The sequence below is a fragment of the Elephas maximus genome, chromosome 19 (genome assembly GCF_024166365.1).
Source record: "Elephas maximus indicus isolate mEleMax1 chromosome 19, mEleMax1 primary haplotype, whole genome shotgun sequence".
In the NCBI taxonomy this organism is placed as follows: Eukaryota; Metazoa; Chordata; class Mammalia; order Proboscidea; family Elephantidae; genus Elephas; species Elephas maximus.
This window is the reverse complement of record NC_064837.1, coordinates 31,146,649-31,173,909: the sequence shown is the minus strand read 5'-3', so window position 1 is coordinate 31,173,909 and position 27,261 is coordinate 31,146,649. Positions and strand designations below refer to the sequence as shown.

The 27,261-nt window shown below is 38.6% G+C and overlaps 1 protein-coding gene across 12 annotated transcripts in view; it reads right to left on the bottom strand.

Annotated features, from left to right (window-relative positions):
• Positions 1-27,261, bottom strand: part of SYNRG (synergin gamma) — a 76,703-nt gene that overhangs the window by 46,429 nt on the left and 3,013 nt on the right. For 4 of the 12 annotated variants that reach the window (XM_049859106.1, XM_049859109.1, XM_049859108.1 and 1 more), the window contains exons 2-9: positions 20,284-20,324; positions 14,569-14,690; positions 9,756-9,886; positions 7,667-7,772; positions 6,824-6,935; positions 2,528-2,830; positions 1,411-1,644; positions 210-287 (exon numbers count right to left, since the gene is read on the bottom strand). In XM_049859106.1, the coding sequence (XP_049715063.1) occupies positions 210-287; positions 1,411-1,644; positions 2,528-2,830; positions 6,824-6,935; positions 7,667-7,772; positions 9,756-9,886; positions 14,569-14,690; positions 20,284-20,324 (1,127 nt within the window). The remainder of the gene's footprint in view (positions 1-209; positions 288-1,410; positions 1,645-2,527; positions 2,831-6,823; positions 6,936-7,666; positions 7,773-9,755; positions 9,887-14,568; positions 14,691-20,283; positions 20,325-27,261) is intronic. The other 8 variants (XM_049859115.1, XM_049859117.1, XM_049859110.1 and 5 more) reach the window with 7 other exon arrangements.

Below are 27,261 nucleotides of genomic sequence, written 5' to 3'. Positions count from 1 at the left end.
CTTTATAGTTATTCCCTACAGGAGGTAGCTTAGGAAACACTGGATTTATTTAATTAAGCTTCTGTACTCCTTCAGAAAAAAGTTAAAAGAGAAAAAACTTAAAATTCCTTCTGTATAGTTTTTAACCACGACAGTAAACATTTACAACTACACTTATAAAATCTGAAACAAAATAGGTCAAAAAGGGATCCCGAGCAAGGAACTCTTACCTGGAACCAAGCTCTCATTGTAAATCCAAGGAGGCATTCTGGGCTGAACAGGATCCTGGGAGGGAAATATTCCCACACCTAAAAGACAAGGTGCATTAGGAACAGTCCCTGATGAGTCTAACGGTCTGTGAGGGAGACGAGAAAATCACATCTAGCCATGGTTGTTACAGGAGAGCACTGGCTGGAGACACTTAAAAAAAAAGTCACCAATACAACTAAAATATCTGGTTTCTAAACAACTCTTACACATTAAGTATGCCCTAAAGAATAAACTATATATAGAAAAACTAAAATATACCAAATCAATATTCTAAATCATATGAGGTTTTTATCATCTCATGTGTATTATAAATTAAAGGAAAAAAAAAAATGACAGGCACTGGTTTAAAACCATGTATGTATAAAAAATTCAACCGCCCAAGTTTGACTTACAGCTTTTAATACGGCGTCTTCACAAAGTCTGATTTTTAATTTGAATATGACGGCTGCTGCCGTAGATGTATAGGGTTTTTGTTTTGCTTCGTTTTTTTGCACGACACAGTAATTTCTTGGCCAATAAAATATCCTCTAAAAGTTTGCCTCCTGGGCTGCCCACATTTTAATTCCTCTCTATGAGCTGAATTTATAAAATTTGGATCTTTTAGGCTACAGTGCATATGATTTATTTCAGAGAAAAACAAAAAAGCAAACCTGTCACGATCCGACTCACGCTGACCCTCTAGGAGAGAGTAGAACTGCCCTAGAGGGTTTCCAAGGAGCAGCTGGTAGATACCAACTGCCAACCTTTTGGTTAGCAGCCGAGCTCTTAACCACTGTGCCAAAGCAAAACTATATTCTCATTGGTGACTTTTCCAGTTGTAATTTTAACTTCTCAATCTTTATGGAAGAATGGAAATTGTAAGGGGAAAAAAAACACAGTTTTTATAAATTGAGAGGAAAGAATATTTTAAAACAGGAATGATTCTGATTAAGAAAACTGGTTATCAAAATCATTTTTTAAAAAGGCCTAAGAGTGTGCTGAAAGAATTCGGAGCAAAATCTTAGTGGTTAATTAGAGAAAGGGATGCATTAACTTTATTTTAAGCGAGATTTCAACTAGCAAAATCAAGCAGCATTCATATTAAGATTAATGCTTAATATGTTAGCATTTAAGCGACATTTGGTTAAACGAATTTTTTTGCTGAATGTTTCACGAGCTCACCACTCTCTTCAATTGACAGGTTTTGGTCTGAAGTCTTTTCTGCCTCTGCTTTGGTGGCACCACTTATGCGTCCATCTACAGCACCCCAGGTACTGGCCGTTAAACTGGGATGGTTCTTACTGGAAGCTGGGCCTAGGGCTTTGTGCTCAACTTCAGAAGTATTTAATTTAATTTGTTCCTGCCCAGATGTACTTATGTCACAAGATACTAGGAGCTTCTCCTCCAAGGAAGGGCCTAAACAAACAGCATGAAGGGTTATTTGTATACAACTGCATATCTCTAATCTTTTCCATCATCCATTCCAGCCCCATACTCTCCAGGGAAGGCCCAGCCACATAAAAACTTGAATATAATTAAATCACTGTGTTTGTATAGAACTTGAGAGGCTTCAGAGATTTAGAGGACTTATGCATATGTTCTACTCTGATTCTCAAGAATCTGATGAGAGCGTAGGGAGAATGGTATCGGAGAAGAAGTACTAACTTTGAAATCTGGAGACTTACAAAAGATACAGACACTTCTACAAACTACTGGGAAGACCGCTGGCCAGTAACATCTCTGGGTCTGTTTCCGCATCTCTCAAATGAGAGTTTGGATTAAGTGCGTGTCTCCTCAGATCTCTCCCATCACTATGCTGTATCTCAAGACAGAGTGTATAACTGCACCCATTATTGCACAGGGGAAAAAACTGAGGCGTACAGATGTCTAAAGACTTGTCCAAGGACGAACGACTTCTGACCCCAAATGGTCTGTCACAGAATCAGAGGAGGCACTTTCTAAAGTAGTTTTCCTTGGCTCATTATTCTTCAGAAAATGATACTGATGATGTTCCCAAACAAAAGAGTAATGTCCTTAAGAAATCAGCTTGTTTTCAAAGTTGTAAGGTGGTTTACAAAGTTCCTAACTTAGGACAGCAAAAGTTTTAAATCACTTTTCTAGAACGCGAGGCCCCCAGAATTGAAAAAGCTAGACTTTAATTTTGGCGGATTTCCAAATACTCATGCAATGCATGTACAGGTTTCTTTACCAACATCGTTACATTATTCTGCTTATATAACAGAAGTAAATTTTCCTAGAATACTGTAAGAACATTTTCATTAACAATGCTAGGAGTTACCTGCTTTCTGTACAATGTGTGAGGCTGAAGCAGTAGAAAAATAAGGAATTTGCCCAGGGATATCAGGTAAGGCAAATGACACTGGAATCTGACCTGGAGGGAGAGGCTGTGTCCCAGCCTTCTGTGTATGCAACTGGCCAACTGGGGTGGTGGGGTGGAAAGACTGAAAAGGCTGGGAAGTGGAAGAAGGCCCACATTTGGGAACTTCAACAGGCCCCTGCATAAAGTCACTGAATTCTTCTTCATCAAGAAAGGCAGGTGATGGGGAGACAGTTATAGTAGAATGAGATGATGTGGGACAATCTGCAAAATGGAAAATGGCAATGAAACACACAGAAATGAAAACCAACAGGGAAAAAGAAATCAAGAGGTAGTACAATTTCAAAAGAATATACTGAAATATGAATAGTGGAGGTGAACAAGAAATAACACAAGTAACCACAGTCAAATGGAATTACATAATGGGTGCAAAAACACTGTGATATCTATTTATACGCAACTTTGTCTTTTTAAAAAGAGGTTTTATAGCTATTTTGCATTCACTTAAAAAATAAACAACAAAAAAACTTCCATAAAACTCAAAATTTCTTCCCTTCTTTGATTTGGTTAGAACTAATTTTTCTTTCTGACTGAAACCAATAATAATTTATATCAAAGTGGTGATTACTTTTGAAACCCAAATGATCTGTTTATCTGGATGATAAAAACAGATATAAGAAAACCTATTTATATACTGCTGAACACATTACAGATTGGACAAATAAATACTCCAATGTTTAAACTTCACTCTGACAGTAAGGAAGAATGCATAATACAAACTTGTAGTTTCTGACACATCATGCCTGATCCATACACTTGGCATAAATCACAACATAAGGAATGAAAATTACAAAAGATAACAAGAACATTAAATATATTACCAAGGTGATATTTCCTTGTGAAAAGCATAAAAATTGGGAGACCATAAAGTACTAAAGCAAACAATTCAACAACCCATTTATGAAAGTTAACCTCGACCAATGGCTATGTTTGAAAACATCACTATGGTTTTTATATTGTTAAATGTGAGATTCATTTATGTAATAAACCTGGTCTACTACATTTGACAAGAGGTTCATTAACAATATTATTGTTATTTCTTCACATTTTAACTACTTTGAATTGCTTTAATATTTATTAAAGACTAATGTCACAGGAGAGTGGTCCAGGTGGCGTAAGCAGTTGACTGGCTGCTAACCTAAAGACTGGCAGTTTGAACCCAACCAGCAGCACCTCGAAACAAAGCCCTGGCAAACCGCTTCCATAAAGATTAAAAACCAAAAACCAAACCTGTTGCCATCAAGTCAATTCCAACTCACGTGACCCCATGTGTTAAAGAGTAGAACTGCTCAATAGGGTTTTCTTGGCTGTATTATTTATGGAAGCAGATCGCCAGGCCTTTTTTCTGTGGCACTGCTGAGTGGGGTCAAACCACCAACCTGCAAGTTAGTAATTGAGTATGAACTGTTTGTACCACTTGGGGACCTTTCCCTAAAGATTTCAGCCAAGAAAACCCTATGGAGCAGTTCTACTCCGTAATATACAGTGTCCTCATAAGTCAGAATCGACTCAGTGGCAACGGGTTTTAATGTCACAAGGTGTGGTCTTTATAAAAAAAAAAAAAAAAAGGCTTTCATCTGAAAATGAGGACACTACATGCTTACTACCTCTCTTTTGGATCAATAAAATAAAAGCTGTAAACGTTTAAAATTCTATGAAAGACACATAATGAATATTCAAATTATTGCCTTAATTTTTTTGTTAAAAAGAAAAAGCCTTCTTGGACCAGCACTAGCACAAAGCAGAAGTAATGGAAATCTGAGCTCTACTTTGGATGTTTTTAAAAGACATAATGGACCTTGCCTATATTAGCAGTAAGGCTGCAAAGGCTCAACCACTGTTTCTTTATATTTGTCTGGAATTACATTCGTTCTATGTGGTATATATTTTGGCTCATAAAGTCTCACAGCTATGTATATGATTAATAAAAATCATTAAAATTACGTCATAAATACAGTTTGTATATTAAGTGTTTTAGAAAAAACATCCTTTGGGGAAAATGAAAAGATACCCTTTGGTAGTGTAAAGGTTGGAAACTGTTTTTATAGACTGTACTTTGGGTCTAGGTTTAAGATCCTAACTGAAGAGGCACTGGAAACTCCTAGGCTTGCTTTAGAAACATTTTTTTCTGACTTAGCATGAAGCAGTTAACTAGAAACTGTTAACTGTACACACGTTGACTGAACTCATCAGATTGTCTGAACATCAAAACACCACTGCATTATTTAACAATGAGGAATATTCATTATTAAACTATAGCTGGCTGTCCAAAAAGGGCATTTTATGTAGACTGAGGAGCCCTTGGGTGGAGAAAATGGTTAAGCACTTGACTACTAGCTGAAAGGCTGACAGTTCAATCCCACCCAGAGGCACCACAGAAGACAAGCCTGGCAACTGGCTTCTAAAAGCACACAGTCTTGAAGACCCTATGGAGCAGTTCTCTGCACACATGGGATAGCGGTGAGTTAGAATCAATTTGACAGCAACTAACAACAATATGAATTGATCAATGGTTGACCTAACAATGGCCATTGTCTCTGCCTTCTTCTCCTTTTTCTTGGTTCTATGCAAGGTCCAGTTTTAGTATTAACTTCCAATATATATATTTAAACTATATCTTGACTAGTTATACAGTTTATAATTTTCATTTTTAGATGGTTTTTCTGTCTGAACTCAATCTGGTTGTTAAGGCCCATTCCGTTTTCAATCTCAGTATATTTTTATTTGGGGGCATAGTTTTGGAATCAGAATCTGGGACCATAATCTAACAAACAAAATTAAGAGGACAGCGTGAAACCATCCCAGAAAATCAAGAATGTGGTTATCAATGTGGGTGCCAATTATTCTCTCCTGATAGTGCTTGTAAAAGGTATTACAATAAAGGGTTTAAGATAAAATGTATTAATATAATCTGTACCAGTAAAAGACACTAGTTTCTTGGTTGACTGAATAATCTATGCAAACTGTTTGCCTAGTAATGGTACGTTACTCTTGATATTAGTTGAGAATAAAATGTGAAAATATTGAATTGTTTTAAAAAAGGATGTGGTAACCATTACACAAAAACAAGACTCATTTCGACTACCAAATGTATAAAACAAAACAAAAAAAATCCCTTCACCGTGCTCTAAAAGCAGGTACTTTTTTTGTTTTTCCGATGGTAAAAAGTACATAGAAATGTGTTAGAGAAACTAAAATTTCATGAGGAGCATTACTACTCCTGAGACTTTTTTTTAATGGTCCATTTTAATCACATTGAATAATAAAATCTTAGCTAGCTCATAAAAAGTAAAATTAATTTGAAATAATAAAAATGAAATGGTAAACTCCTTTATTACATTTGCTTTGAGATAATAGTTTTTTTTTTTTTTTACTAATGTTAACATACTCATTGATAAAGAGATTTACAGCTCAAGTTGTCATACTGACATTTAACTCTTAGGCAAAGAGAGTTTTTTTTTTCCCCCTCCCAAGACATTTATCCAGGCCACAGCTCTGAACTCTTTCATGACTGAATTTTTTTTTTTTTAATTTTTTGGTGATGCCATGTTTCTTCACTAACGGGATGGATGCTGAATCACTACTGGTAGATTTTTATTATTTGAAAAAATGAGGTGCCAATTGCAAGTGGGCAATACTGGTCCCATGTTCCATGAAGCATATCACACACGCAGTACCTATCCGTCCCATGGCCCAGAAGTGCATCACAAACTGCTTTCACCCCCAAAACATTTACCTGAATATTTCAGAATGTCAGCAACTGTACCTTCCCAATAACACAGAGGAAAAAGTAACATCCTTGCACGCCTTATCTTGCTGTTACAGAAGTCAAAAGACACAATCACTCCTCCGGGAAGCATTCCCTATACAGATGGCTCTCAACACTCAGATGTAGTGCAGACCAACTTCCTTATTTTTTAGGCAGTGGCACCAGTGTCTGCCATGACGCCAGAATGTACTAAAATGGCTCAAACACCTGCCAATAAACCTCCAGGGGTGGAAAATATAGCTGGAGCATATATGTGCCATCCCTTGTTAAAGAGTTAACTCACTGTAAATTTTAAACCATCCAAATTTGCACTTAGCTAGAAGGAAGAGTTCAGCTCTGACTCTTAACACATACAATGGTCAGTTACTGAGACTATAAATCACTTTTAAAGAAAAGAAAATTTTAACATCTCTTAAAATTAAAACTACCTGGTTTCTTGGGGTGTGATGCTGGAGTGGGGTGCATCTTAGCATCTCTGGAAAACCCATCTAAGTTTCCTTTTATGGCTTCCAAGGCATCATCTCTACTCTTCTCTCCTGTCTAAGAAACAACAAAAATATGTACGTTCATTCACTTTTTTTGCTTCCTTGAAAACCTCCCCAATTAAAAGTAGAGAGATTAGTGTATTTCCAACATTTTTGCCAAAATGATTTCCCAAGTCAAAAAGGCACTGATAAATGTACAAAGCAAATGTATAAAAGGATACTCCATTGAAAATAAAAAATTAAAAGTCTTATTTATAAATGCTTTATGATAGTGCTACTAAATATTAAGTATCCTGAATTAAGAGAAATGCATTTTCGTATCAGCAAATTTAGGATTAAGGAACCCTGGTGCCTAGTAGTTAAGCGCTTGGCTGCTAACCAAAAGGTGGGCAGTTCGAACCCACCATCTGCTCTCCAGGAGAAAGATATGGCAATCTGCTTCCACAAAGGTTACAGCCTTGGAAACCCTACAGGGCAGTTCTACTCTGTCCTATAGGGTTGCTGCAGGTTCTCTCTGAGTTGGAATCCACTCAACGGCACACACAAGTTTAGGATTAATGGTTCCCAAGTAAAGATTATGAATATTGCCATAGTAATAAGGAGCTGAGAAGATAACGGCTGATATCCTATTCCTCAGCAATAGAGCATCTTTACAGAAAAAGGAAAATTTTTCAGTTCAGGACACGACAAACCAAAACGAATCAACCACAGCCTCAGCTTGGGCTGCTATCTCAGCAACAAAAAAGGAGAAGAGGCATGTTTGCGGGGATGGCATGGATACATTACCTTGGGTTTCACACTACTGAGAAGTCTGAGCTTTTGTTTCTGCTCTTCAAACTGACGTCTTTTTCTTTCTTCTTCTAAGAGTTTTTGCTGCTGTTCAAATCGTTTTCTATAAGAAAAAGAATCTGGTGAAGAACCACCTCCGGGGATTATCAACTATGCTATACTCATTTTGCATTTGTTGACCTATGAACTCACTCCACTGCTATTATATCTAATTTTGTTCTAATGAGAATCCTATTTTCCCACTATATTAATCTCAAAATATTTGAAATGAGTCTAAACATGTTCTACCTAAGTAATACATATGAATTTATTTCCTGTCTAATTTGCCAGGGGAGGAGACAACTTTTTTCATGTAAAAGTATTCTCAAAATCAGATAGGCAAGCAGACAAACATAAAGACACTCTTTGCTCTGCATATAAAAAAGAAACTTCCACTTGGGAAGGTGGTGTCATCTGGAAGAAAGAACAACGATCTGGAACCAGAAGGCCTGCATTTAGTTCCTGCCTTTGTCAGTAACTGTGTAGCGTTGTGTTATGGATTGAATTGTGTCCCCCTGGAATACATGTTGGAGTCCTAACCCCTATAAATGTGGATGTAGTCTCATTTGGGAATAAGGTTTTCTTTGTTATGTTAATGAGACCGTATCAGTGTAGGGTGTATCTTAAATCAATCATTGTTGAGATATAAAAGGAGCAGAGTAGGCAACAAAAACCAAACCTGCTGCCGTCAAGGTGATCCCAACTCATAGTGACCCTATAGGACAGAGAAGAACTGCCCTTGGAGTTTCCAAGGGGCGCCTGGTGAATTCGAACTGCTGACCTTTTGATTAGCAGCCACAGCACTTAACCACTACACCACGAGGGTTTCCCGAGTAGGCACAGAATAGGGGAAAGACAGATGCCATGTGGAGATCTCCAAGGAACGCTAAGAAGAATGTTAGAGAAGCTGAGACAGGGATTTTCCCCCACTCTGGACAGAGCCGAAATCCTGAATTCTGGCTTCTGGCTGCCTAAACTGTGAGAAAATAAGTTTCTGATCTTCAAACTACCCACTTGTGGTATTTCTGTTATAGTAGCTGTCTTAGTTATCCAGTGCTGCTGTAACAGAAATACCAAAAATGGATGGCCTTAACAAACAGAAATTTCTTCTCTCACAGTCTAGGGGGCTAGAAGTCTGAATTCAGGTCGCCAGTTCCAGGGGAAGGCTTTCCCTCTCTGTCTGCTGTGAGGGAAGGTCCTTGTCATCGATCCTTCCCCAGTCAAGGAGCTTCTCAACGCAGAGACCCTGGGTCCAAAGGACACGCTATTCTCCTGTCTCTTGTTTCTTGGTGGTATGAGGGCACCCTGTCTCTCTGCTTGCTTCTTTCTTTTATATCTCAAAAGAGATTGATTTAAGAAACAATCTAATCCTGTAGATTGAGTCCTACCTCATTAACATAACTGCCTCTAACCCTGCCTCATTAACATCAGAGGTAGGATTTACAACACACAGGAAAATCGCATCAGATAACAAAACTGTGGACAATCACACAATACTGGAAATCATGCCCCAACCAAGTTGACACACATTTTGGGGGGACACAATTCAATCTATAACAGTAGCACTAAGAAGCTTAATACACCTTAGTTGAAAAGTTGCTTCATTTCTTTGGACCTCATTTGCCCAGATGTAAAGTAAACCAAACCAAACCGGGTGCCACCGGGTCAGTTCTGACTCGTGGAGATCCTGTACGTTACAGAACGGGACTGCTCCACAGACTCTTCTCGGCTGTAATCCTCCTGGAAGGAGTTCACCTGGTCTTTCTTCCACTGAGCCACTCAGTGGGTCGGAACCGCCAATCTTTAGGTTAGCAGCCGACTGCAAACCGCTTAAGCCACCCACGCTCTTATACACGTAAAATAGGGTTGAATAAGAGCATCTATAGGGTCTCTTCTGGCTCTAAACTTACAGTAAAAGTATTTTCAACATTTTGAAAGGCAACTTGACTGTTCTGGTATTCAAATCTGCATTAGAGAATATTTGACAAGTTTTAAAATAACTGTTCTCATGTATCTTTGTTATCCTTGAACCCTAGAGGTCTCTTACTGCTGCTCTTCTGCAAACTGCTTCTGCATGTCCGGAGTGTACTGTGGGCCTGGGGGATGCATTCCCAGGAATGGCGCTTGTCCCATGTAAGGCATTCCTGCTGCTGGCATTGGTCCCATTGGTATCCCTGCCTAGAAGAAACAAACGAAAGCTTAAAAAACAAAATTTCTCCTTTTAATTATCACAAAGAAAAACTGTAACTTCCATTAATTCTTAATTTTTTTAAATTTGTGAACTATACTAATGCATTCTTATAAAAGATTCAAAGATCATAGGCTTCTCTTAACATCTCCTTCACTTCCATTCCTTTTGTGTTCTCAGAGGTAACACTGCTAACTATCTAGGGCGGGGTGTGTGTGTGTGTAAAATCTTTCAGGCTGTGTGTGTATGCAAACATGCACGCACAATTTATACTCCTATGAGCTCACTAATCCATATTCTTTGAGAATAGGCATCATATCTTAACTATCTCTGTAATTTCAAGAATAGCTGAGAACATGACTTACAGTAGTCATTCTACAAAAAGAATTAAACCTGATTTTCCAGTCTGTTTGATCAGATAATGAATGTTTTGATGTTCGTTGTTACAGGCTTAATACCTAAACTTCTATAAAAAACAAAATATACTTAATCAACAATAAGTGATATATCAATACAATAGTATAAAACTTTCTGAAGTGTCCAGAAATAAGAACAGTGTAACACAATAGCTAATCACAAAATCGAATACTATAATGATGATAGCAATGACAATGGCTAACTCAGTGAGTGAAAACTCCCCTACTCCTCAGTCTCCCCCCTGAAAGGTCTCCCTTCTGCCACTGACTGAAACTGGCTATCCTCTGAACCCCTTTCATTTGGAGGTTGCTGCTGCTTCAACATTCTTTGTAGGTGGGGAATGAGCCCCTTTCCTTCTTATAACCTTGTCTCCTCTCTCTTCCTTCCAAAACCTGGGATACATTTAATTTCTTGTTACTGGATTTTTTTATCCTACCCTGTTCATGTCGTCTACCGACTCTCAACTCCCTCTCTCTTCAACTGACGTCTTCGGAACTCAGCTATCTTCCATTCTATCCTTAAACTGTTCTTGGTGATGTTGACAATCATGTAGATGACTCATCTAACACTGTGGCCTCTCAGGTCTAGATCTCCTCACCATAATCATGCCCGACGTACCAATGCAGCTTTCCATGGTCACAGTGTATCCTCAGTCTTTTCAGTACCAGTAACTGCATCATCTCCAAAATCTTGATTTTAAGAATCCCGCCACTTGAGCATTACCTCCTATCCTTCCGGTTCATCTACTCCAGCAATTCTCTTCCCTCGTTAATACCTGCCATCTATTAATCTTACCACTTTTCCCACCATCCGTCACCCTCATCACGTCCTCACTTCTCTTCCTGTCCAGCTTAGATTCCAGGGTTCAATATTATAATGCTCTTGTAAATATCCTTAACTCCCTTATCTCTCATTCCTCAGTATGGTCTCCTGGGAAACCTCATCCTCGGTTAGAGTCAACTAATCACCTTCTCTTATGCTTATATCCAAACAGCTGAACCTTGCTGGTAAGAAAAACACTGGTGATTTGCTTTAAATTCTTGATTACAAATCTCAAACTGATCCTTAACGTAGTCCAGTCTATACCATAGTCCTATGTAAGGTTTTAATTCTTTGAAATGTGTTGAGGTTTGTTATGGCCCACTATATGGTCAATTTTTATAAATATTCCATGTCTGCTTAAAAAGAAGACATATTTTTTGCAGTTGTCAGGAACAGCATGCTCTTATACGTCCATTAGTCAAGTTTGTGAAGAAGGTTGTTCAAACCTAAATCTTTATTGATTGTAGATTTGTCTGTTTCTCCTTAACATTCTGCCAATTTTTACTTTATACATTTTCAGGCCAGGTTATTAGGTGCATACAAATTTGGAACTGTTATATCTTTTGGGGGGAGTGTAGCCTTTTATCATGATGAAAGACCCTCCTTACTTCTAGGCTTTTTAAGGATTTTTGCCTTAAAATCTATTTTGTCTGATTTTACTATTGCTATGCCAGCTTTTTTTGTTAATATTTATATTGTGTATTTTTCCCTATCCCTTTACTTTAAACAGTTATGATTAAGTTCACATATGTACAGGTGATGATAGCTAGCTCATGAATGGATGACAGTGATTCAAAGGTGCCATCCCTTTTAAGATGCATTCTGTCTTCAGGTGTGTTAACATGTGAGAAAAATGGTCATTTTAGAATCAATGGAATATGGTAGTAAGTGGACAGGGAGGGAGTCAAACTCATGCCTAGCCACTCTAACGCCCATGTATGCTAAGGTATATTGCCTCATGTAAGTGGTATATAGAAAGCATACACCCACCATGTACAATCAGTATTTTAAGTCTCTGGGACATTGATTTCCTTATTGAAAATCAATCAAATGGCTTCTGATTATGATTTAATTTCCCATTTGGCTTGAGAGAGAATGCATCCATCATGTGGACATGAGTATTTCTGTTCCCCCGAAGAGTTGTCCGTATTTACCTTCTCCATTTTCTTACCTTCCATTTAATTCTTCAGTCCATTCTAACTTGGCTTTGACCCCCTTCTCACCACTCCATCAAAATTGCATTGCTTTCATCAAAGTCACCAGTGAGTTGCTAAATCCAATGGATAATGTACTAACTGTTCATCAATAAGGAAATGCTGGTAAATCTATAGTATGAAATATTATTCAGCCATTAAAAAACTCAATATAGTTTTATATGCACTGTGATAGACGTGTGCTTTCAAGAGTATTTCTGTTCTCTTCTTTCCAGTCACACGGGAGGATTGCACTTTCTGCCCCACTGAGGTTAGGCGTGGCCTTGTAGCTTGCTTTACCCAGTGACCTACTTCCCTGCAGCAGTTACCAAAGTTAACTACTTGCTTTCTCTTAAAACTTCCTCTTTTCTTGGCTTTAATGGCATATTTTTCGTGCTGCTTTCTTTTATTTATTTCCCTCACTTACGTCGCTGCTCCTCTTCGATATCCTCTACTGGCAACTTACTTACTGAGATTTAAATGTTGAAATCTTGAAGGCTCTATTTTCTCTGTCTACAGTCTTCCTTGATGTTCCCATTTACACCTCTGGCATCAATTGCCTCTATATGCTGATGACTTCCAAACCTATAATCTTCAACCCAGAGTGACACATGTGAGTTCTAGGTCAATTTATTAAATTGCTTCTGGACAGCTCCACTTGAATGTCATTATGTATCACCAAACAATCTCCTCCAGTGTTTAATTTATTAACAGCACCACCAGTTTGTTGCTCATGCAGAAAACTGGGAGTCAGCTTGATCCCACTGTCTCCTTTACTTCCAATATCCAATCACTCAGCAAGTCCTATTGATTTTGTTTCTGAAGTAGTTCTCAAAAACACCCATCTCTCCATCCCTCTGCCACCACCCTAATTTAAGTCAGCAACACTTCTCATCTGCTCTCCTACATCAGCCTTTTAATGATTTTCCGCACATCTACTCTTGCTCTCCTTTCTCCCTCCAATCGTTCTCCAAAGAGCAACCAGAATGATCTTTTAGACACAAATCTGATCATGTCACTCTGCTGCTTTAAAATATTCAATGGTAAAATAAAAAATAAAAGAAATATTCAATGGCTCCCTAATGCTCTTATGAGAAAATTCAAAATATTTAACATGGTCTCTAAGTTCCCTGTATGACCTGGACCCTGCTTGCCTCAGTTCCTCAAACATGCCACACTCCCTCCTGCCTTAGAGCCTTTACACATGCAGCTCCTTCTGCCAGTGTGTTCTTTTCCCATCTCTTCATCTGGCTAATATCTACTTTTCATTCAGATTCAGCTGAAATGTCACTTCCTCAGAGAAATTTTTCTGACTCCCAATGCTAAGTCCTTTTATATTTTCTCACTACATATGTACACTTCCTTTGTAGAATTCACTAAGGTTCACACTTCATATTTAAGCGTGTGATTAGCTGTAAATGGATAAAGTATCAGTCTGACTGTATTTATCAGTCTTATGTGTGCCGTTACTGCTAAGCTCATTAAGAGATAGGTCTGTTCTCAGTATGCTGACAAAGTCAGGTTTTTAAGCATTTAATTTATCAAAAAAAAAAAAAAAAAAGAATGCTACTTGTGGGGTCTTTTAGCAGACAGCCTACTTCTTTTTCCCCTGGCTGATGTCTTGTACAACTGCATTCTTGTTTTCCATATCTAGCACACAGTAAATATTTCACCATTACCATAATCAATACACCACTGCCAATTTCTCCCCTACTGGGAGAACTCTGTATTATATGGTTAAGTACAGAGGTATTAAAGACTTAGGTTCAAATCCCAGCTTACTATCACTGTGTCCTTGAGTATCCTCACAAAACTTCAGTTTCCTCATCAGAAAAGTGGGGATATCGCCTCTTTAAAAGGTTATTATGAAGATCGGATGAGTTAATTCAATATAAAGAATAGTAATTTTTGGCTCTGAGCCTTTCAAACATGACACTGCTCCTTTCATGAGAACAGTGCTGCTGCTTCTAACAATGCTACCTCATGGAATCAGTCCCCTAAATATTCCAAAACGTCATTCTAAATTCGTCTACGCCGGTATGCAAATAAAGAAGTTGCCAGATTTTCCCTAAGTGATTTCTCTTGTTTTCTCTCACTCTTATGAACATGTCTTCATTTAATTTTGAAGAAAGTCATCTAAGAGGCAGGCTATACTTATTTCCAAAAATTACATTTAGCTGGTAGTATGCAGACACGTAGCAACAAACAATAAATCCGTAAACAATCAGATAAAGAAGTACCTGCATAGCAATAGGTCCTTGAGACATTTGAGAGCTGTAATTCATTCCCATCATGCCTTGCATATTAGGCTGCATGACAGAGACCAAAGGAAATCCTTGTTGCTGCATTGGCATTAGGCCTGCTAAAAAAACAGAAAGGCATCATTGACATCTACGTGTTTTCAGAAACTTCATTTTCTTAAAACTGTAAGCACATAAAGGACTTGTTACTTGAGGGGCAGCGAAGTTGTAGTGCAAGAAGTACTTAGGCTGTGGAGTAAGTCTGAGTTTGAATTCCAACTCTACGATTTACATAGCTATGTGATTTTGGGCAAGTTACAAAACTTCACCTGTAAAATGCGGATAATACCACCTATTTGACAGAATTTTTATGCATATTAAAAAATTTAACAGTATGGCCTAATTGTGGTATTTAGCCATCAGGATGGCCCCAATGACTTCTGCCTCTTGGCATTCACACTGTTGTGTATTGTCTCTTCCCACAATGAACAGGACTGACAAATATAGCCAATAGGATACTGTGGAAACGACAGTGTACAAGTTCTGAAGCTAGGTATTAAAGACACTGCAGCTACCTCCTTGTCTTCTTGGATCACTTGCTCTGGGGAAAGCCACTGCCATGTTATGAGAATACTCAAGCAGTCCTATGGAGAAGTCCATGTTGGGAGGAACTGAGGCCTCCTGCCAAAAGGCAGCATGAATTTGTCACCTATGTGAGTTGGCCACCTTGGAGACACATCTTCCAGCCCCATCAAGCCTTCAAATGACTCTGGTCCTAGCCGACACCCTGCAATCTCATGAGAGTCTCTGAGCCAGAACCGCCCAGCAAAGTTGTTCTACAATTCCTAACCCATAGACACAGTGTGAAGTAATAAATGTTTATTGTTTTAAGTTTTGGAGTTATTTGTTACACAGCAACAGATAACAAATTTATTAGCAGGAGCATAAACTCTGGAGGCTGACTAGAAATGTCACCTTACTAGCTTTGCAACCTTGAGCCACTTAACTTCTTTCAGTGCCTCGGTTTCTCATTTGTGAAACTGTTTAGTACCTAACGAACTCTTATTCCTCTTCCCTTTCATTACAGGAATAGTTACTATAACATTTACCACAAAACAACCATCTACCACTGTGCAAAGTACGTAATGAAATGGCAGGAAAACTATCATAAAAATATGATTTCGATTAGTACCTCCCAAACTCTTCCATGAAGTATCCCTAACAGCAGTGGAGAATAAACACACATCCCTGTGGTGACTTAATAAATATTAAATGCCTACTTGATGTTAGGCATAGTTCTATATGCTCAGTATACAATGGTGAATAAAATAAAATTCCTACATACAAATTCCATTTTAATTTTGCCTTTTACCACCGGTTATACCCACGTTTGTTCTATTATATGGAGCTTTTCACCACATTTTCAAGTAAAAAAAAAAAAGACTCAGAAGGGTATACCATGTTTACTTGGTGGTTTTTGTGTACCTTTATTTATACACAGCTTAATTTTGGAAGCATGGACATTCGCATTTGTAGGTAACAGCTGTTAGGAGCATGCCATTTGTTCATTCATTCAACCAATCATGTATTCCAATATTTGACTGCCTACTCCATGCCTGGCACCATTCTAGGGATACAGGAGTGAAAAAAACAGGTTCTTGCCCTCATGGAGCTTACAGTCTAACTGGGAAAGAGAGAGAAAAAAAAAACCTGTATCAGCTGGTGGTAAGAGCTAAACTAAAAATAAAGCAGGGTAAGAGGGAAAAGGAAGAGTCAGGGAAGGGGCGGTTGCTATTTTATATAGGACAGTCAGGAAAGGTTTCACTACAGGGTAACATTTTGAACAAGGGCCTGAAGGAAGTAAGACAGCTAGCCTTGCAGATATTTGGGAAGAACGTTCCAAAGAAACTGAGCCCTGGTGGTGTGCTGGTTAAGAGCTTGGCTTCTAACCAAGAGGTTGGCAGTTCAAATCTACCAGCTTCTCCTTGGAAACCCTATGGGGTAGTTCTACTCTGTCCTATAGGGTCGCTATGAGTTGGAATTGACTCAATGGCAGTGGGTATGACTTCGGTTTTTATTCCAAAGGAATAGCAAATGCAAAGGCCTGGGGTCTCATGGAGAATTACAATGCACAGATTGAACATATCCATACTAAGATGTTTCCTCTCTTATCTCTTTGGATGTAAAGCTTTGTTTAATTTATTTGATTTTATTCTTGAGTGGGAAATTCAGGCATTTGGTACAATATCCAAAAGGCCTGAAAGTATATAAAGTGAAAAATAAGTCTCCTTCTCTTCCTGTCTCCTGTTTACCTACACATGATTTGGGGTAGTCCATGCTATCAGTTTCTTGTATATACTTTCTAAAATAATCCAGGCATAATTTAAAGTCTTTAAATGATCAAAGAGCCCATTCTAGCATCGTTACTGTTAGATGCCACTGAGTCGGTGCCAACTCATAGTGACCTCAAGTACAAAAGAACAAAACATTGCACGGTCCTATGCTAGCCTCACGGTAGTAGGTATGCTTCAGCCCGCTGTTGAAGCCACTGTGTCAATTCATCTCATTGAGGGTCTTCTTATTTTATGCTGACCCTCTACTTTACCAAGCACAATGTCCTTCTCCAGGGATTGGTCCCTCCTGATAACATATCTAAAGTAAGCAAGATGAAGGCTCGCCATCCTTGTTTCTAAGAAGCATTCTGGCTGCACTTCTTCCAAGACAGGCTTGTTTGTTCTTCTGGCAGTCCATGGGATATTAAATATTCTTCACCAAAACCATAATTCAAATGCATCAATTCTTCAGCCTTCCTTTTTCATTGTCCAGCTTTTGCAAGCATACAGGGCAAGTGAAAATGCCATGACTTGGGTCAGGTGCACTTTAGTCCTCAAAGTGACATATGTGCTTTTTAACACTTTAAAAGAGGTCTTTGCAGGAGATTTGCCCAATGCAATACATTGTTTGATTTCTTGGCTGCTGTTTCCATGGGCACTGATTGTGGGTCCAAGTAAAATGAAATTCTTGCCAACTTTAATATTTTCCGGTTATCACAATGTTGCTTATTGGTCCAGTTGTGAGAATTTTTCTTTTTGTTGACATGTAATCCACACTGAAGGCTGTAGCCTTTGACCTTACCAGTAAGAACTTCAAGTTCTCCTGACTTTTGGTAACCAAGGTTGTGTCATCTGCATATCACAAGTTGTTAATGAGTCTTCCTCCAATCCTGATGCCATTTCTCCTTTATATAGTCTGGTTTCTAGGATTATTTGGTCAGCATACAGATTGACTAAGTATGGTGAAAGGATACAACCCTGATGCACACCTTTCCTGATTTTAAACCACGCAGTAGCCCCTTGTTCTGTTCAAATGACTGCCTCTTGGTCAGCACAATTAAGTGTTCTGAAATTACCATTCTTTGCAATGTTATCCATAATTTGTTATGATCCACAAAGTCAAATGTCTTCCCATAGTCAATAAAACACAAGTAAAGATCTTTCCAGTATTCTCTGCCTTCAGCCAAGATCCATCTAACATCCTTCATTCCACATTCTCTTCTGAATCTGGCTTGAATTTCTGGCAGTTCCCTGTTGATAGTAAGAGAGCCCAAAAGGTTGCCTGAAATTTTTTTTCTGAAATTTGAAATTGTTTTCGAGATTCTTTTTGAAAGTATTTTAAAATGAATATTGAATGATACAGGAAGCATCAAAAGAAGATGGAAAGAATACATAGAGTCACTGTACCAGAAGGAATTGGTTAACTTTCAGCCATTTCAGGATGTCTGTAGCCATTCTAGATTTACCTTCAGCAAAACTTTGCTTGTGTGTGATATTAATGATATTGTTCGATAATTCCTACATTCTGTTGGATCATCTTTTTTTGAATGGGCACGAATATGAATCTCTTCCAGTTAGTTGGCCAGGTAGCTGTCTTCCAAATTTCTTGGCATACATGAGTGAGTGCTTCCGGCGTTGTATCTACTGAAGCTTCTCAATTGGTGTTCCATCAATTCCTGGAGACTTGCTTTTCGTGAATGCCTTCAGTGCAGCTTGGACTTCTTCCTTCAGTACCATCGGTTCTTGATCATATGTTACCTCCTGAAATGGCTGAATGTTAACCAATTCCTTCTGGTACAGTGACTCTATGTATTCTATCTTCTTTTGATGCTTCCTGTATCATTCAATATTCATTTTAACATACTTTCAAAAAGAATCTCAAAAACAATTTCAAATTCCAGAAAAAAAATATCAGACAACCTTTTGGGTTCTCTTATTATCCCATTCCTTCATTCTGTATGTAGATTTTGGCTTGAAAGTTTATAAAAATGCAAATTATTGAACCAAGATAATGAATGCATAACTCTGTAGTGCCTTTCTAAAGAACAAAAGATCTCAAACCATTTGATGTAAATCTGGGACACACCTAACTACAGACAGCTTAAATAATGCATAAATGTGAACACAATGAAAAGAATACAACTAACCCTTAGAAAATTCTACCTGAAATTCAACCTCCACTGCTGATTATAAAGGCAGACAAAGTCAGTGTGAGCCACTGGCCTGCTACTGAGCCGCTCTTTATCCTTCATCTCTCTTGGTGACTTATGAGTTTCCGTTTCTCTATCAAGTCTACCATAACCAATCAACACTGCTTTGTGAGATGGACCAGTTTTCAGAAGCACCTTGGCAGCAGGGATGTGTGCAGTAAGCAGAAAGAAGCAAGAGAGACAAGGCCAGATACATTTCTCCTTCAGTGTTCTGCCCTAGTTGCACAGCAGCACAGATCAAGATCACATCCCTTTACTACTGTTTAGTTGAAGAGAAGGCTAAAATTCATATAGGTGGACCCTTGTCGGCAATCAAGAGGAAAGGAGTACACCTAATGGAGAAATGTCTAGGAATAAAACCGAGACTTAACTGGTTTAAACTGAATCAGATTATGTCATCTTTTTCATGTATGTGATTATTGTAAGACCAGAGTCCCCGGGCAGTGCCAACAGTTAACATGCTCGGCTGTTAACCAAAAGGTTGGAGGTTCGAGTCGACCCAGAGGCTCCTCAAAAGAAAGGCCTAGCAATCTATGCTAAAAAAATCCGCCACTGAAACCCCTACAGAGCCCAGTTCCACTCTGATACACACAAGGCTGCCCCGAGTCGGAGTTGACTTGATGGCAGCTTTTTTTTTAATAGTAAGATCAAATTTATACAGAGAAAATTTGACAGCATAGAATAGCTAAAGAGGTTCATTTAGTCATTCAACAAACATCTACAGAGAACGTATTATGTGCCATCAGCAAGCTGGGTGCTGAAGACACTAATAAGCATAAGGCAGATGTGGTCCCTTGCCCTGTGGAGCTCCCAATCTAGCAAAGACGAGAAGGGGGAAGACATCATTAAGAGAATAAGGTCATTTCATTTTTGTCACCTGCTCTTAATATTCTTGTCCTAAAAGTCTCCTTGAATTTCTGAAGTAAGATAACAATCTGTTAGCATAATGTTTAGGTAAGTTTGAGAGAAGTGAGGGGTGATACCTATTACTATCTGAAATTACATAATTTTTGAGAAATTTTAAAAGTAACTATCATATACTTTCAAAACAGTAGGAACATTTTACTCTATCTGGCAGCAATAAAACTTACTTCCTATTTTGTCTATTTAATCCCTAATTTCAAAAACATAATAGTGAAAAATAAAAGTTCAAAACCTAAGCTTTCACATACCTTGAGGGGGTCTTATTCCACTTGCAACTGGAAACATGAAGCTGAAAACAGAATAGAAATACATCATGATCTTCACATGTACAAAGATTTCAAATAAAAAGTAATTGTTTACATAAATAAAAAGATCATAAACAGGGCCCCAGTGTTTGTTCTGTAGTACAATACTGAACTGTCCGACCTCAATACAGACTGAATGTTCACAGGATACACAACAATGTTAACAGGTTATTGCGCGGGAAATGTTCTTGAACTAGAAGACAGAAGACCTGGCAACTAGTCCTGGCTCTGCCACTGTGTGACCTCCCTGGATTTCAATTTTCCCATCTATAACGTGAGAGGGTTGGAGTAGATTAATTCAGCGAACATTTATTGAGTGTCTACTACATGAAAGGAATGAGTCAGCTCACAATCTTGTTGAAGAGACAGATGTCAGAAGTAACTATAACACAGGACAGAATGTGCTAAGTGCTATGACAGAGGTCCAAAATGCTAACAGAGATGAAAAGAAAAACATTAATTTTGATGGTTACATCTTTAAAGGTTTTGTGGAGGTTTTGTGAGCTGGATGTCAAAGGAAGAAAGAGACACACTATACAGCTTGGGCAATGACTCTGAGGCCAGAAATGTAGGGTGTGTTCAGAGAAATGGTTTAAGGTTGAATGTGATATACGATCAGAAGAGTAAGCAGATTGCAGACGGATTTTAAAATGCTTAATTTTATTTTGAATATTAAATGAAGCTGTCAAAGGGTTTTAAGTAGGAGAGTGACATGATCAGAAACGTGCTGTTAACAGGGTATATATAGTAAAGAGATGCCCTGAAATATAAAGAACTAGCTAAGCAACTATCACAATAATATTTTTTTAATTTTATTTATTTTGTTGTTGTTGAGAATACACATAGCAAAACATACATTAATTCAACAGTTTCTACCAGTACAATTTAGTGACAATGATTGCATTCTTCAAGTTGCATAACCGTTCTTACTCTCCTTTTCTGAGTTGTTCCTCCCCCCAACCGAGTCTCTGTTTTCATGCTGGAATTGTTTGATTATATGATAGTTCTATTATTAGAGTTTTGAGGAACTGTCACACTGTTTTCCACAACAGTTGTATCACTTTGCACTCCCACCAGCAATGGGTAAGAGTTTCATTTTCCCCATACCCTTATCAACATTTATTTTCAGTTTTTTTAAATTTCAGCCATCCTAGGGGGAGTGAAATGGTACTTCACTGTGGCTTTGATATGCATCTCTGTGATGGTTAATGATGATGATACCATTATAATCTTAGTAAAAGAGGAAAAGAGTCATAACTAGAGTCATGAGAATGGAAAAGAAGGGGTAAATGAAAGATATTTAAAAGGAAGAATCCATAGGACTTGGCAACTGCCAGGAAGGGGAACAGTAGTGAAACGGCAGAAAGCACTGAAGACTGATGCTGACACGTGGAGCCAAAGCAACTGCAAGGATGTGATGTTTACTGCCATCAGGAACCCAGTGTCAGTAGGTATGGGAAGACTAGAAATAGGAATGATGTCTGCAAGGCGCACTCTAACAGACAATCAGAAAAGAAATTCAAACTCAGGAGAGACACCTAGATAAACGTAGCTTAACTAGTAGTTGTTAGGTCGACTCTGACTCACGGTGACCCTGTGTGTGTCAGAGTAGAACTGTGCCCCCAGGGTTTCCAATGGCCAATTTTTTGGAAGTGGATTACCGGGGCTTTCTTCCGAGTCCCATCCAGATGGGCTCTAACATTCAACCTTTCAGTTAGCAGCTGAGAGTTTTAATCGTTTGTACCACTCAGGCACTCCAAATCTAGCTCAGGCGCTTTTAAAAAGAGGTTTTTTAAAAAAAAAAATTAAGTTTGGGTTGGAGATGAAATAGCCAAGGGAATGTGGATGTTTAGTGAGAGGACGACCTTGGAGAATACTCATGGGAATGTTCATTAACAACCAAGTCAACAGTAACAGGTTTCGTTTTTTAATGCTGTAGAAAAGCTGATAAGAATGAGGATTGAGAATAAATCACTACTTTGGAAAATGGTGATCTTTGTGTGAGCAGTTTCAACAGTGGTAGAAGAAGGGACACGTAGGGAGAAAGATTTAGGATACAAAAGATGTACTACTTAGTGACTGATAAAACCAGGTCTTTGAGGGAACAGGATTAACATAGCAAGGTAGCGAAAGATATTTGCTTTGAAAAGGAAAGACTTCTTTCTCCGAGATTGGAGGTCCCTAGGGGGTACAAACTACGAGCACAAAAGCTGGCGGTCGGAACCTTCCCAGGGGTACCCTGGAAGAAAAGGCCTGGGGTCTGCATCCATCAAGATTTCAGCCAAGAAAACCCTACGGATGCAACTGTACTCTGATGCTCATGGGGTCGCCATGAGTCAGAATCGACTTGACTACAACTGGTTTTAAAGGAAGAAAAATCTGAGAGTCAAAGATCTTGGGGGAGGGAGGGGGATTCTGCTTAGCCTTTAGAGAGTCCAGTGAAATCCAGGAAATGTATATCAAATTTATGTGTCCTTGCATTTTTCTATTACATGCCTGCCCTCCCCAGGAAAAGGATAAAAACCAACCAAACTCTATAGTCTTTTTGGCACTAACACATTATGGTTTTTTTTTTTTAATTTTGTAAAGTCATTTACAAAGTTCTAATTGGAGAGCCCCAGAAATGTGTGTGCCTTAATTGACTAAGCCACTGAACGTGGCTGTACATTGCAGCCTTATAGAGGACCTGGATCATAAGCAAATTCCGCTGCTGACAAACAGGCTTGCACCCAAAGAGGGGCCTAAATGGTGAACAGCTTTCCTGAACTGCACACAAGAGGCACTGGCTAATAATGTGATAATTGAATAAAATGTTTAAATTTCAAGTTGAAGCTTGGTAAAACTTCAATTTTTAAACAAATTAACTCATATACTAAGATTTATAAACTTAGACACAATATATTTAAGTAGTTAGCCTGTCAAAACTTTTCAAAATTAGCCCTCAAAATTAAAATTACCAATATGGCTTAGTGGCTAAGTAAAAACCGGAAACTTGAGTAACATTTTCTTTTTCCAGCTCTGCCAAAATGTAACTATGATGCTCTAAGCAATCCCCTGAGGACCCTGTCAGGTTTCCTCTGTCAGTTCAGGACAGTAGCAACTTTGTCAAAATCCCAACTAAGACAACCAAACAGACAGAAACAAATGTATAAAGGTTACTTCAAAAACAAACCAAACAAAAACTAAATTAAAAACACTACTGACAAACATGACTTGTTCCAGTAAAAATTTACCAACCCAAGTTACTTAGTAACCCATGTGGCATTCTGATGATTTTCTCTGAAACTCGTGGATGTCAACATGCTTAACAACTGGTTAGACAAGCAGCTAAGACACTGATAAGACAGCAAGAGCTTGGCAATAAATTGGGCAGCAAAAAGGCCAACAATCTGATTTTACAGAGAAAACCACTAATTCGTTACTGCGGATGTTGCAGTAAGAAAGCTGAACTGTGAGCTCTGCTTGTCACAGGCCTGTTTCATGTATCTTTTTTTTTTTTCTTCCTTACTTCTGTTACTAACCTAGATCAGCCCTTCAAATCTCAGGCCTGAGATGCTACAAGAGCTTCCTAATGGACTGCCCCACGTCCAGACTCCACCCCTTCCAGTGCAGCTCCTGTAGCACTGGTGAGGTGCATCGTCCTAAAGGACCATTTTTACAATGCTGCCTTGGTGTTAAAAATATGTAATAATTCTCCCTTAAACTGAATTTCCTTAGTGTACATTCAAGGCCCTCTCCAATTCTGGCACAACTTTCTATTGTCAGTTTTCTCTCACAAAACTCTTCTTTCCCTTACCATACGATCCAACAATCCCACTCCTAGGAATATATCCTGGAAAAATAAAAGCCATCACACCAATAGAGATATGCACACTCACGTTCACTGCAGCATTATTCACAATAGCAAAAAGATGGAAACAACTTAAGAGCCCATCAACAGATGAATGGATAAACAAATTATGGCACATACACACAATGGAATACTACACAACAATAAAGAACAATGATGAATCTGCGAAGCATCTCACAACATGGATGAATCTGGAGGGCATTATGCTGAGTGAAATAAGCCAATCAAAAAAGAACAAATATGAGACCACTATTATAAAAACCCAAGAAAAGGTTTACACACAGAAAAAAACAATCTTTGACGGTTACAAGGAGGGGGGGAGTGGAAATCACTAACTAGCTAGCAGACAAGTGTTAACTTTGGTGAAGGGGAAGACAACACACAATATAGGGGAAATCAGCACAACTTTACCAAGGCAAAGTCAAAAAGCTTCACAGACACATCCAAACTCCCTGAGGGACCAAGTAACTGGGGCTGAGGGCTGGGGACCATGGTCATGGGTGACATCTAGGTCAACTGGCACAGCATAGTTCACAGAGGAAATGTTCTACATCCCACTTTAGTGAGTAGCATCTGGGGTCTTAAAAGCTTGCAAGCGGCCATCTAAGTACATCTGCTGGTCCCATCTCATCCAGAGCAAAGGAGAACGAAGAAAACCAAAGACACAAGGAAAATATTAGTCCATAGGACAAACAGACCACATGAACCACAGCCTCCACCAGCCTGAGCCCAGAAGAACTAGATGGTGCAACAGCTCTGACAGGGATCACAATAGAGGGTTCCAGATAGAGTGGCAGAAAAATGTAGAACAAATTTCAAACTCACACAAAAAGACCAGACTTACTGGTCTGACAGACTGGAGGAACCCCGGAGACTATAGCCCACTGGACACCCTGCTGAGAACTGAAGCCACTCCTGCAGTCTACCTTTCAGCCAAAGTTAGACATGCCTATAAAACAAACAATAACACACATGAGGAATGTGCTTCTTAGTTCAATCAAGTACATGAGGCCAAATGGGCAGGCAACCCCTCCCCAAAATGAAAGACAAGGCAGGAAGGGATAGGAAAACTATAAGAATGAACACAAGGAACCCAGGGTGTAAAGGGAAAGGGTCAGAGTGCTGACACACTGTAGGGATGAGACACTAATTTGCACTGTAAACATTCACCTAAAGCACAATAAACAAATAAACAAACAAACACTTTTCTCCCAGACTTAGAGCCACAGTCAACCTGGCCTACCTGCTGTTCCCTTAATGTTCATTAGAACTTTCCATTTCTCTGTCAGTATCTTGACCCTTTCTTTTTCTTCCAAATGAATGGCCCAGCTGAAACATCACTTCTTCTTTGCCTTCTATGCAGCTTGAATCCACAAATACTTAGACTGTTTTCTATGTGCAGTGTAAGAATGTGCTAGAAGCTATGGAAGATGAAGAGATGAGAAAGTCCTCAAGGAGTTTATAAAAGAGCAGAATAGACAAGTTCACAAATGATAATACCCCAGAAGGACATGATCTCTTTGTTCTCCTTTATCTTGTACTACAGTTATTTTGTATACTCCTGGAGGATGGGGGCCATATCCTGAACAGCTTTTGAATTCATTACAGCAGCAAGAACAATGCCTTATACATGCAGGTGTTCAATGACTATCAGCTAAATGAATACAGATTAGTCTAGATCTCTCTTTTTTTCTGCTTTGATTAAAAAAAAAAATCTATACTTCTCATCTTCTGTGCAAATTTTGCCATTTACACAACCCTACCATTTAGTCTTAAGTAGCCCATTCAGAACATCAGACAAAAATAGGCTAATACCAGGCAGGAGGGGGACAGGAAAGCTGATAACAGGGAACTCAAGTTTGAGATGGGGAGAGTGTTGACACGTCCTGGGGTTGGCAAACAATGTCACAAAACAATATGTGTATTAACTGTTTAACGAGAAACTAATTTGCTCTGTAAACCTTCATCTAAAGTACAATAACAAGTAAATAAATAAATTTAATTAAAAAAAAAGGCTAATACTATTAAAATTGGAAAATGCCACTGCTTTTCATCTCTTAGAACAGAGACTTTTATCTATGTAATATGGTCAATTATAGTTCATTATAAGCTTATCTCCATTAAAAGCTTAGAGAGGTGGCCTGGTTCTTTTTCCTCTTCCGTAAAACACGCTTAAGGCTCTATAAGGTCCACTTCCTTATAAAACAACTTCAGTCCTTATCACTGCTCTCTCAAAACCACAACACTTTTTTTTCTAAATGTTATTTTTTTTGTTGTTGAGAATACACACAGCAAAACATACACCAATCCAAGTTTCTATATGTACACAATTTAGCGACACTAATTATAAACTTCAAGTTGTGCAACCATTCTCACCCCCCTTTTCTGACTTGTTCCTCCCTCACTAACATAAACTCATTGACCCCTAAGGTTCCTATCTTTCAAGGTGCTGTTGTCAATTTGATCCCAGAGAGATAGTTCTTAAAAGAGCACAGTGCTCAAGGCAAATCTTTTTTTGACTAGTTAAGCTAAACTACTGTTCAGTTTTTAAGATGACTTCAGGGGATATTTTTGGTTTAACATTTAAAAATTATCTCAGGGCAACAGTTTCAGGGGTCCATCCACCCTCCACGACTCTAGAAAGTCTGGAGTCCATGATAATTTGAAATTCTGTTCTGCATTTTCTCCCTTTTGATCAGGATTCTTCTATGGAATCTTTCATCAAAATGTTCAGTAATGGTAGCTGGTCACCATCCAGTTCTTCTGGTTGGCAGTTGTTCTTGGAGACAATTAGCCACACATTCCATATCCTCCTCCTATTCCTGACTCTCCTTCCTCTGTTGCTCCAGGTGAAAAGAAACCAATTGTTGTGCCTTGGACGGCCGCTTACAAGCTTTTAAGACCCCAGGCACTGTGCAATGAACATTAAGTAGAACTGAACATGTTATTAGGCCAGTTAATCTTAGCCATCCTACTGGTAGTGAAGTGGTGTCTCACTGTGGTTTTGATTTGATCTCTCTGATGGCTGATGACGCTGAGCATCTTTTCATGTGTTTAATGGCCATTTGAAT